General features: G+C 51.6%; 2 protein-coding genes across 2 annotated transcripts; one reads left to right on the top strand and one right to left on the bottom strand.

The window, feature by feature from the left end:
• Positions 1-2,307: 2,307 nt before the first annotated feature.
• LOC106495179 (olfactory receptor 52K2-like) lies at positions 2,308-3,156 on the bottom strand. Its single transcript, XM_013955596.2, has one exon. It carries the CDS (start codon positions 3,154-3,156, stop codon positions 2,308-2,310), a length of 849 nt encoding a protein of 282 aa, XP_013811050.2.
• Positions 3,157-10,974: 7,818 nt separating this feature from the next.
• On the top strand, positions 10,975-11,922 carry LOC106495406 (olfactory receptor 52I2-like). Its single transcript, XM_013955870.2, has one exon. It carries the CDS (start codon positions 10,975-10,977, stop codon positions 11,920-11,922), a length of 948 nt encoding a protein of 315 aa, XP_013811324.2.
• Positions 11,923-12,271: the final 349 nt, after the last annotated feature.

Genomic DNA, 12,271 nt, shown 5'->3' with positions numbered 1-12,271 from the left:
ACACACACACACACACGTGCACACACACACACGTCTTAAGGGACCTTCCTGGAAATAAGAGTTTGTGTAGGGTGAAGTTTTCAGAAACAGCAGTGACTTGGAGGCCTTGCAGCCCTGCAATTGTTCAGTGCGACCGGGGCTGCTGAACGTCCCGCTGAGGCTTTACCCACTGCAAGATGTAGCACATAGTTACCCTGGAAGATTTTTCTGGGAGGCAGCGGATAGGTGTCTATGTACCACTGATTTTGAGTGTGACAATCTTATCAGGTGCCTGAATGCCTTTGAAATCTTATTCCCATATCTGTATCCTCAGAAGGATGCCAGTGCCTAACCCCCAAGGAAATCAAAGGAGTTAGAACCCCAAATCCCTCTGCAGATCAGGCCCAACAACCTCAGTCCTCTTTGGAAACTGTATGAACACTCCCATACCTGGATGGTGTTGGGATTAAGTTAATGTTAAGATTCACAGACGGCTGAGCCCACAGTGCAGGTGATCCAAACGTTTTGTTTTTCTTCAGAGAACAGTGTTTGAAAGGAGAGGTGTTTGGGGGGAGAATGCGATATCTCAGAAAATGTGAGAGCTTTGGACAGAGACAGTTGGCCAGCACCCACTGGGACCAGCCCATTGGTTTCATCTCACTAAACCTTTGCCATCTCAAATCCAAGCATCTAGTGCAGGTTCCCTTTCCAGTGACTGGTGAGAAATGGACGTCTCTGGGGGATAATTCAGCTCATCTAACGTCACACCTATTCTAGGATGGGATGAATTGCCTTCTAGGAGAGCCTCCGTCTCTCAGTATCTGCCCTGTCATTATCAGCAGGTGAGATACTGAGTCCTGCCAACTGCTCTAAGAGTTTAATGATCCATTCCCAGATCAGTTCCAGGGGAACTACAGGCCAGTCAGCCTCACCTCCATCCCTGCAAAGGTGATGCAGCACCTCATCCTGGAAGCCATCTCCACGCATGTGGAGGAAAAGAAGGTGATCAGGAGTAGTCAGCATGGCTTCACCAAGGGGAAATCATGCCTAACCAATCTGATAGCCTTCTATGATGGAATGGCTGGCTGGGTAGATGAGGGTAGAGCAGTGGATGTTGTCTGCCTTGACTTCAGCAAGGCTTTCGACACTGTCTCCCATAGCATCCTCCTCAGCCAGCTCAGGAAAGGTGGTCTAGATGAGTGGAGAGTGAGGTGGCTTGAGAAGTGGCTGAATGGCAGAGCTCAGAGAGTTGTAATCAGTGGTGCAGAGTCTAGTTGGAGGCCTGTAGCTAGCGGTGTCCCCCAGGGGTCAGGACTGGGTCCAGTCTTGTTCAACTTCTTCATCAATGACCTGGAGGAAGGGACAGAGTGCACACTCAGCAAGTTTGCTGATGGTACCAAACTGGGAGGAGTGGCCGATACTCCAGAGGGCTGTGCTGCCATTCAAAGAGACTTGGACAGGCTGGAGAGGTGGGCAGAGAAGAACCTCATGAAGTTCAACAAAGGCAAGTGCAGGGTCCTGCACCTGGGGAGGAATAACCCCATGCAGCAGTACAGGTTGGGGGTTCACCTGCTGGAAAGCAGCTCTGCTGAGAAGGCCCTGGGAGTGCTGCTGGACACCAAGTTAAGCATGAGGCAGCAATGTGGCCTTGTGGCCAAGAAGGCCAATGGTATGCTGGGGTGCATGAGGAAGAGTGTTGCCAGCAGGTGGAGGGAGGTGATCCTGCCCCTCTCCTCAGCCCTGCTGAGGCCACATCTGGAGTAGTGTGTGCAGTTCTGGGCTCCCCAGTACAAGAGGGATGTGGCACTACTGGAGTGAGTCCAGCGAAGGGCCACAAAGATGATTAGGGGTCTGGAACATCTCTCTTATGAGGAAAGGCTGAGAGAGCTGGGCCTGTTTAGCTTGGAGAAGAGAAGGCTGAGAGGAGATCTTATCAATGTGTACAAGTATCTGAAGGGAGGGTGTCGAGAGGATGGGGCCAGACTCTTTTCAGTGGTGCCGAGCGACAGGACGCGAGGCAACGGGCACAAACTGAAACACAGACACTTCCATCTTAACATGAGGAAAAACTTTTTCACTGTGAGGGTGCCAGAGCACTGGATCAGGTTGTCCAGAGAGGTTGTGGAGTCTCCTTCTCTGGAGATATTCAAAAGCCGCCTGGATGCAATCCTGTGCAATGTGCTCTAGGTGACCCTGCTTGAGCAGGGGGGGTTGGACTAGATGATCTCCAGAGGTCCCTTCCAACCTCAGTGATTCTGTGATTCTGTGATTCTGTGATCTGCTTTGTCTTTATGCCATAAATGAGTGGGTTGAGCATGGGAGGGACTGTCAAATAGAAATCCACCACCAAGATTGGGTGTGAGGATTCAAGCCAAGGGAAAACATCTGCAGGTGCATGGAGAAGAGGCCACCTGTGTAAAACATCAGGATGATGGAAATGTGGGAGCCGCGAGTGCTGAGGGCCTTGAGGCGTGCCTCCCTGGACGACAGCCTTAACACAGACCTGAGGATCATACCATAGGAGAAGGTGATGAAGATGGAGTCTGAGCCCACCGAGAGGGTTGTCACAATGATGCTGTAGAGGTTGCTGAGGGATGGGTCGGCGCAGGCCAGCTCCATCACAGCCATGTGCTCACAGTAGGAGTGAGGGATGACTCTGGTTTTGCAGTAGGGTAAGCTGGTGAGAAGGCACATCAAAGGGATCATGAAAGCAACCCCCCTGGCCAGAGCCAGCAGTCCTATCTGGGTGGTCCTTGAACTGGTCAGGAAGGTGGTGTATCTCAGGGGATTGCAGATGGCGATGTACCAATCAAAGGCCATGGCCAACAGCACCCCCGACTCCACTGCTGTGAAAGTGTGGATGAAAAACAACTGGATGAAGCAGCCCTCAAAAGCAAATTCTCTTACATCCAGCCAGAATACCACCAGCATTTTGGGAACCACAGCAGTTGAGAAGACGAGCTCAATGGCAGCCAGCATGCACATGAAATAGTACATCTGGTCCTGGAGGCTTTCATCTACCCTTACAGTGAGAAGGACCATGCTGTTTCCCAGCAAGGTTGTGATGTACATAAAGCAGAAAGGGATGGAAATCCACATGTGGAGAGTTTCCAGGCCAGGGATGCCCAGCAGGAGAAAAGGCAAAGAGTTGGTGTTGGACTGGTTGGAGGCTGACATAGCACATGTAAACCAAGCCAGCTCTCTGTTCTGGGCCTCAGTTCCCTGAAACACACTGTCAGAAGGGTTGGGGTTTTGTTATCACCTGTTTGATCATAAAACTGTTTGCACCTCGCAGTTTTCACGCATCACACAATTTTGTTGCATTTCTGTGGGGCCTCTTTCTCTACAGCGAGGCTTTTAAACTGATGCTGTGGTCAGCTCTTTCTGGAGGACACAGCACTGGCAAGTCCTCTTCCTCCCATAGCTCAGGTGGGGCCACCTTCTGCTTCGCCTTCCAGACACTCTGTTTTGCCTCTAACATTTGCAGCATGCATATCTGTCTGATGGCTGGAGCCATGAAGTGTTGTTCTATCTACGTGTCCCCAGCAAAAACTGAGATGAGAGAAATTGCAGCTGGAAAATTGATTTTCCACGTGACTGCCATTTCTAGGCTCAGTCAAGGAGGGCACTACTGAAATGATACTACCCAGCCACACACATGTCCATCCACGAAACTGAGGGCCAAAAGAATGCAGAATACCATCCTGGGTGATGCTCATGTCACAAACAGTGGAGTTATACCCATTTTTCCTCTCCAAAGCCCAATAACATCCATTTCCCTAACACACGTTTTCCTGAAAGATATTCCGCTAGTGCAGATTTGTGGGCATCCAGAGATGGAGAAGCTTCATGCCTTGGCATTTTGTCTCAAGCGCTAATCATTCTCATGGCTAGAGCCATGTGCTTTTCTTCCCCTTGACATTGCCTGGCTACTCCTTCCCGCCATGGCATCCTACTCTACCTTCCTACGCTTGGCCAGAGAGCCCTTTACAGCACAGTATTTCCATTGCATGAAGCTACATACTTCCCGTGACCAAGGAATTATTCCTAATAAACTGAAGACCTTGAGCACTGCAGGTTTCTCACCTCCAGTAGTCTGTTGCACTATTGCTTTGTATTCGTCCTTTTGAGAGGTTTTTTTTTTTTTTGCACATTTCCAAGATTTCCACATATTTTTTGGAAAGTCCCCCTATTTCCCTCTTATGCATGCAAAGTTTCACTAGCTCATTGGGTCCCAGTACTGCCCTCAGTGTGCTGAGAGTTGCTTGCCAGGGTCTGTTTCCTCTTCTCAGAGGCAGCGAAGAGATGCAGCAGTTTGCGCAGCAGTTCACGCAGAAGGGCACACGAAGGTAGCCTCGTTTCTGATCCCTCCGATGTACGCTTCAAACATGGTCGTGACATGCCACAGAGCACATTTCCCAGTGGCTGTTGAAGTTGCTGCGTCGACTGTGTCAGAGGCTGGGACCCAGACAGACCCTCTGACAGCAGATGCATGGAGAGCTGCATGGATGAGCAAGGAGCTCCTGGCAAAACTCAACCAGAAGAAGGAAGTATACAGAAGGTGGAAAGGGGGACAGGCCACTTGGGAGGAATATAGAAACATTGTCAGAGTATGCAGGGATGCGATGAGGAAGGCTAAGGCCCATTTGGAATGAAATGTGGCAAGAGACGTCAAGGACAACAAGAAGGTCTTCTTCAAACACATCAGTAGCAAGAGGAAGAGTAGGGAAAATGTGGGGCCTTTGCTGAATGGGGTGGGTGCCCTGGTGACGAAGGATGCAGAGAAGGCAGAGTTACTGAATGCCGCCTTTGCTTCAGTCTCTACTGCTCAGGCCAGCCCTCAGGAATCCCAGACCCTGGAGGCAAGAGAGGAAGTCTGGAGAAAGGAAGACTTTCCCTTGGTGGAGGGGGAATGAGGTTAGAGATCATTTAGGCAAACTTGACACCCACAAATCCACAGGCTACTAAGGGATGTACCCACGAGTGCTGAGGGAGCTGGCGCATGTTATTGCTAGGCCACTCTGCCTCATCTTGGAAAGGTCATGGAGAAGAGGAGAGGTACCTGAAGACTGGAGGAAAGCCAGTGTCACCCCAGTCTTCAAAAAGGGCAAGAAGGAGGACCCAGGGAACTACAGGCCAGTCAGCCTCACCTCCATCCCTGCAAAGGTGATGCAGCACCTCATCCTGGAGGCCATTTCCAAGCATGTGGAGGAAAAGAAGGTGATCAGGAGTAGTCAGCATGACTTCACCAAGGGGAAATCATGCCTAACCAACCTGATAGCCTTCTATGATGGAATGGCTGGCTGGGTAGATGAGGGGAGAGCAGTGGATGTTGTCTGCCTAGACTTCAGCAAGGCTTTGGACACTGTCTCCCATAGCATCCTCCTCAGCCAGCTCAGGAAAGGTGGTCTAGATGAGTGGAGAGTGAGGTGGCTTGAGAAGTGGCTGAATGGCAGAGCTCAGAGAGTTGTGATCAGTGGCACAGAGTCTAGTTGGAGGCCTGTAGCTAGCGGTGTCCCCCAGGGGTCAGGACTGGCTCCAGTCTTGTCCAACTTCTCCATCAATGACCTCAATGAAGGGACAGAGTGCACCCTCAGCAAGTTTGCTGATGATACCAAACTGGGAGGAGTGGCTGATACCCCAGAGGGCTGTGCTGCCATTCAGAGAGACGTGGAGAGGCTGGAGATTTGGGTGGAGAGGAACCTGCTGAAGTTCAACAAAGGGAAGTGCAGGGTCCTGCACCTGGGCAGGAATAACCCCATGCACCAGGACAGGTTGGGGGTTGAGCTGCTGGAAAGCAGCTCTGCGGAGAAGGGCCTGGGAGTGCTGCTGGACACCAAGTTAAGCATGAGGCAGCAATGTGGCCTTGTGGCCAAGAAGGCCAATGGTATGCTGGGGTGCATGAGGAAGAGTGTTGCCAGCAGGTGGAGGGAGGTGATCCTGCCCCTCTCCTCAGCCCTGCTGAGGCCACATCTGGAGTAGTGTGTGCAGTTCTGGGCTCCCCAGTCCAAGAGAGACTTGGTACTACTGGAGCAAGTGCAGCGAAGGGCTACAAAGATGATTAGGGGACTGGAACATCTCTCTTATGAAGAAAGGCTGAGAGAGCTGGACCTGTTTAGCTTGGAGAAGAGAAGGCTGAGAGGAGATCTTATTAACGTGTACAAGTATCTGAAGGGAGGGTGTCAAGAGGATGGGGCCAGACTCTTTTCAGTGGTGCCGAGCGACAGGACGCGAGGCAACGGGCACAAACTGAAACACAGACAATTCCATCTGAACATGAGGAAAAACTTCTTCACTGTGAGGGTGCCAGAGCACTGGATCAGGTTGTCCAGAGAGGTTGTGGAGTCTCCTTCTCTGGAGATATTCCAAACCCGCCTGAACATGATGCTGTGCAACGTGCTCTAGGTGACCCTGCTTGAGCAGGGGTGTTGGACTAGATGATCTCCAGAGGTCCTTTCCAACCTCAACCATTCTGTGATTCTTTGATTCTGTGAGATGGGCAGAGGGTCTCCTGGGTCACCTTGCAGGCTGAGAGGGGCTACTGCTTGGTATGCCAGGAAGAGCAGTTTGGGGCTGTGCAGGACTCATTATGGGACATGCAGGGGAGGAAGGAAAGGTGGGGAAAGGGAGGGAGCAAGGTGGATTGTGGAGATACACTGGGGGGAAACAGGGGCCAGTTGTGTGTTAACAGGGTGCTGGTTTGTATGCTTGTCTGGCCATGCCCTGAGTCTGATCAGCACAGTCTGTCCTGTGTTCTCATTAAACTCCATTTCAAACTACTTTCCCAGGTGAGAGGCTCTCTGTTCTGTTTGCACACATGTGTGGGGGTCTGAGTGTCACTCACTGCCCTGGGACCACAGGTCACAGGGGCTGATGAACTTGGGGTGTTGGCACTGGAGAGACCAGAGTGCATGCACACGGTGCGGGAGTGCATGGCAGTGCGTGATTGCCAGCACACGTCCAGCTGCACCAGCCCGCAAACAGGGTAAGAGGTTTGGGAGCCAGGTATTGGAGCGGCCATAAGTCTGGGCTGAATCTTGGAGAGACCAGAGGGTGTAAGGGTTGGCTGCTGGCAGGACCAGGGGGTCCAAGCTGGCTCCTGGAGAGAGCGTGGGGTCGGGAGCTTGGCTACTCATAAGGCCATAGGTCTCCAGGTGCTGGAGAGACGTTTGCTTGTGTGTGTCTGTGCGTGATGCAACTGGGAGACCATGGGATCCTGGGCCAGCTACTGGGTAGACTGAGTGTCTAAGGCCAGCTACGGGAGGGATCCATATATGTGCGTATAATATCTGTGTGTATAATTTCCACGAGAGGCTTTCATCCTGATCAGCCAAAGAGGGGAACAGGATGAGGTCATTGGCACTGCCTGTGTTTGTGTGAGTGCTGTGTTTTCTGCCTGTGTTGATCTGAGTGGCTGGCCAGTCTCCGTCTGCAAGCTCTCTGGGGCAGTGTCTGTTTGCACGGTGGGGCCAGGTCAGCAGGCAGGAACGGCCTCAGTGCAAGAGCAATAAGCACACTGATATGCGCAAGACAACAGGTCTCCAAGTGGGTGAGAAGCACAGGGGATTTCCCTTGGGAAGACAGTCTTGCCTTGGACATACCAAGACTTCCTGAGCTGCCACAGAGACATATCGACAACTCAAAGGAATGCCAAAGGAGCCTAAACAGTAAAGAGTCTTTTTCTTAAGAGCACACTCCCTCCCTACAGTGTAAGGCTGCATCCCTCCTGTGCCACCTGACCTGGCAGCCTAGAGACAGTCCCTCCATGCAGAAGGGGATGGGGCCATTTCCTGTGTCTGGCAAGGAGGCCTCAAAGGCATCCGCCACCCGGAGGTCTCTGCAGGATGGAGGGCTGGGTGCATTTTTGTCTGACTAGGCTTGTTCAGGTGAAAAGATATGGGCCCCTGGAGGGAGGAGCGGGCAGGAAGAAAGGACACGCGAGAGCATGGCACTAGGGCTAACAAGGCGACGCGCTGCTTGGAGTCCAGATGGACCTGAAGGACGGAGGGTAGAAAGGCCTGTCCAGAGCAGGAGTTCAGCTGTAGCTCCTAGGGGCTGCTTGGAGGTCGAAACTCTGGCAGAGTGAAGCTTTCCAAATTTCAGGGCTGAGGCACTCGTCCTGCCTCGGCTCTGTGCCTCCCCTTTCTCACAAAACCCCTGCTGCTCTAGGAGCAGCTTTCCCCATACATCATAAACGACTAGGTCTTCATTTCCCCCCCATCCCACAATTTCCTCATTGCTGAAACCCTGTGCTCAGCAGATCCTGCACTTGTGCTCTCCTACCCGCAATTTGGAGGGATCAACAAGCACTGAGCTTGCAGGCAAAAGAGAAAGGCCAAAGCAGAAGTGGATCTCAGCTGGACAGAGCATGGATGGAAGCTCTCTTGACCGCCTCGCCTCCCTCAGTACCGTGTTTACATGGCCCTACGCAGCTCAAACACGTGCAGTAAAATTAGTGTGTCTGCTTCCCTTATACGGGGTGGGATGACTTCATACGGCTGGTAAGAGAAGAAAGCAGACCTTGACATTGTGGCATGATGATGGAGAGCTAATGACAGCTGCTGAGGTCGCCTTGAAAATTTCCATCTCCTCACAAAACAGACAACGCAGTCTCTGTGTCCTCCATGTGTTGTCTCCCTGGGGACTCCCAGAAGACAAATTAAATACTCCAACACTGCTGCACTTTGTGATACACAGAGATGCACTGCTGCAGCCTTCCAGGTGGCAGCCCTGCAGACAAGGCAGACACCTGTGCCAGCTTTCTCAGCTGCCTGGGATCAGAAGTCTTTCCTCTGGCTGTAAAGCCCTTCTGTGCTGTTTTCCCATCTCCCAGGCCAAGTCGTGGCCAGTGATCAGGCTTCCTCAGTACTGCCACAATGCTGATAATACTATGGAAACAATCTCCTGCTTGTGCCAGGCTTGTGGAGCAGAGCTTCTGGAAGCAGAAATACTCTTCACTTCAGTGTAGGCACCTGGGGACTCAGCTCCGGGTTCAGACCCTTACCTGTAGGTGCCTGCAGGTAGGTGTCCAGTGTGCTTGTGTGCATGAGTGGTAAGTGTCTAAGCAATGAGTGCAGTCAGTGGGGATCTAGCCCATATGGTCAGCGGCTCTTGCAGAGCAGCTCAGCTCACCCTAGGGCAGACCCCTACACCTGGGGAGCTGAGGTCCACACTAAGCTCCACTGGCAATGCTCCCTCTCTCCTCTGGCTGCAACCGGAGCTCGGACCCTTAGGGTGTAATTTCACTGCCCCTTATTTGGATGTCTAGAGCCATTGGAGATGCCCTCGGGCATCCATATGGCAGAGGCAGACTGTGAGCCTGGGTCTGCAGGGGACCTGCAGCCTGCTGGAGAGCGAGTAGGGGCCAAGAGGGACACACCGGGCATCTCCGATGGCTCTAGGTACATGTGTTCAGGCAGCTGCACCATACCCCGCGTTTGTGTGGAGGCACCTTCACGTAGACACTCAGAGGTAGGTGAGTTGAAGTGCAGCTTGCAGCATCGCAGGGTTCACAGCTGTGTTTTGCAAGAGGGTCTGGTCTGCAAGGCTGGTCCCTGCCCCTGCCAGTGTGGGGTCTGCTCTGGAAGGTGTATCCGTGAAAGCAGCCACTGGTCAGCCTCACTGCCCTGTGCAAATTTGGAGTCACAGCTGACTCCTGCAGCTGCTGGTTACCAGGATGTGGAATGCAATAATTAAAAACGAGTTTTAGTTTTGCTCCAGTCTCCAGAATGTCCTGATTCATAGTCTTTTAGGCCCGAAGGTGAGCATTTCCATTCTGACTGGCCTTTCATCCAGCAGCTCCCGCAGGAACCCCACAGCCAGGGTGAAGGTGTAGTTCAGATGGGGGTATCCTACGAAAGTCCTCTCTCTATTTTAAAACTTCAAGTGCTGCTTTTCCTTAGTTAGTTGTCTCCCAAGATCTACTTTGTTAACTCTTCTGAATTTGTCTAGCTTCCGCTTCTCATCAGTATGATGCTGACCACGCCTAATGCTAATTTTTAGCCAAATGATCCGGGGGCTGGGCTGCGCCCAGAGGAATTTTACTCTGCCTTGTCACTAGCATGAGTATTTTCACTCATGGGCCACCCCACAGCTTGCTGCTTGCTCACAAGTTATTGGTGGGTGATCATGCAAGCCATTTCTCTTAATGCAGAGGGGTGTGGTGCTGTCAGCACTTGCCTGCTCTTTGCAGCTTTGTGGGGAGAAGCAGCAGAAGCAGTAGCAGCGTTTAGTCACAAATGAATGTGTAGCTCCTGCGCGCAGTACTCACTCTTCTCCTTCTTGTCCCTCCAGGGTTTTTCTCTGGCATTTTTGCGTTACCTTTGAGCTTCTGCAGCCACAATAAAATCTCAGAAAGGAATCTTTCCCTCTTGCTACTGCCTACTTTTGCAGGCTTTTCTCATGGGCGAATGACAGAATGAAGACAGCGTAGCAAAAGACGCTTTCATGGCCACGTTGATGTCCCAGGCCATGTTCTGAGAACACCTTTTGCCTTACAAGTTTGGAAGAACTTCCTATGTTGAGCCTATGTCCTTCATTGCAAGGAAGCCAAGACAGCTAAGACAAAAGCTCTGTCTGTGGGAAGTTTGACTGCAAACCACTGACCATTCACCCTCCTTTTACAGCTTATCCCAAGGTGTTAAGTGAGTGGTGGCAAGTAACTGATCAAGAAACAAGCGTTTCACAAGCAGTGTGCTGTCCAAGTACGTTGGTTATGCCAGGTGGCACACTCGGAAACATGACCTTCCTCTTTGCCTTGGAGTAACTCGCAAACCATAAAAGTACCATTGCTTCTGCATTTCTGATGCATTCCCCCCACCCAGCCATGTTATGCTGTAGAGCTCCCATCTCACACGTCATGATAACGTGGATTCCTGCTTTGGCTCATGGGTTGCTTCGCTGTCCCCACCTTATCATTCTTAGTTCTGCAAATCTGAAGGCTCCTAAACTGCTACATTTCCCCTTTTTCTAAGCACAAAGGCAAGATTCTCCTGCATGGCTTCAGACCGCTTCCACTGCCCCAACAGCAGCTCTTCCTCTTTCATCCTGGTGGGTGTTCCCGGCCTGGAAGCTTTCCACACCTGGCTGGGCATCCTTTTCTGTTCATGGTATATCGTGACCTTGGTAGGAAATGGTGTGGTTTTGCTTGCCATTGGGCTGGATAACTCCCTGCGTAGCCCCATGCATTGCTTCCTGGGCATGCTAGCAGTCATCGATTTGGTGATGGTGACGTCCACTGTCCCCAAGATGCTGAGCATATTCTGGCTGAACTCTACCGAGACTGGTTACGTGGCCTGTTTTGTTCAGATGTTCCTTGTTCACTCCGCAACAGTGGAGGAGTCGGGAGTGCTCCTGGCCATGGCCTTTGACCGCTACGTTGCAATCTGTCACCCCCTCAAGTACGAAACTGTCTTGAATCGCCAGACAATGGTCCAAATAGGCCTGGCCATTTTGGGGAGAGCTCTCCTCTTCATGGCTCCCTTGACATGGATGGTGACACATTTGTCTTATTGCCGTTCCTGTGTGGTTCCCCATTCGTACTGCGAGCACGTGGCCGTGGCAAAGCTGGCATGTGGAGACCACAGGCCCAGCAGCCTTTACAGCGTGGTTTGGTCTTCTCTTGTAGCAGGGATGGACGTGGCTTTCATTGCTGTGTCTTATGGGATGATCATTAAAGCTGCTGTGGAAAAGAAATCATGCAGGAAGGCCTTCAGCACCTGTGGGTGTCATATCTGTGTGACGCTACTGTATTACATCCCCGGAATATTCTCCGTATATGTACAGGCATTTGACAGCAGTGTATCTGAGTGGGCACAGGTTCTCCTGGCCGATCTCTACCTGACCCTCCCCACCATGCTGAACCCCATCATTTACAGCATGAGAACCAAGCAGATCCGTCAGGCAGTGCTGAAAGTGGTGTTTTCCAGGAAGATTCACGCCTGACGGAAGAATCCACTGCTTTCCAGGCGTATTCCTCAAGAAGAAGACACCGGTTTCATCCCCACTGAATGTACTCTGTGTACAGAGACCTGGGAGGGCAGAGGACTCGTTAGCTTTAATGACCACATCAGACCCTACTCTGTGACAAGGGGTATCTGGGATGGGGCAAATATCAGGGTAACATTTCCCGCTCATTTTCCAGGTGATACAGAAAAGTGAGCCACCACAGTTGAGTTTTGAGATGTTCCCAGTGCCATGAATGTTCCTGTGATAATTGAAAGCAGCAGTTTAGGGCTTCGTGTATTTTTATGTCAATACACACACTCTCTTTTGACTGGGCAATGTTCCTCTA

This window comes from Apteryx mantelli, chromosome 1, assembly GCF_036417845.1.
Source record: "Apteryx mantelli isolate bAptMan1 chromosome 1, bAptMan1.hap1, whole genome shotgun sequence".
Taxonomy (NCBI): domain Eukaryota; kingdom Metazoa; phylum Chordata; class Aves; order Apterygiformes; family Apterygidae; genus Apteryx; species Apteryx mantelli.
The sequence above is the reverse complement of the archived record's forward strand: the minus strand, read 5'-3'. Positions and strand labels throughout refer to the sequence as shown.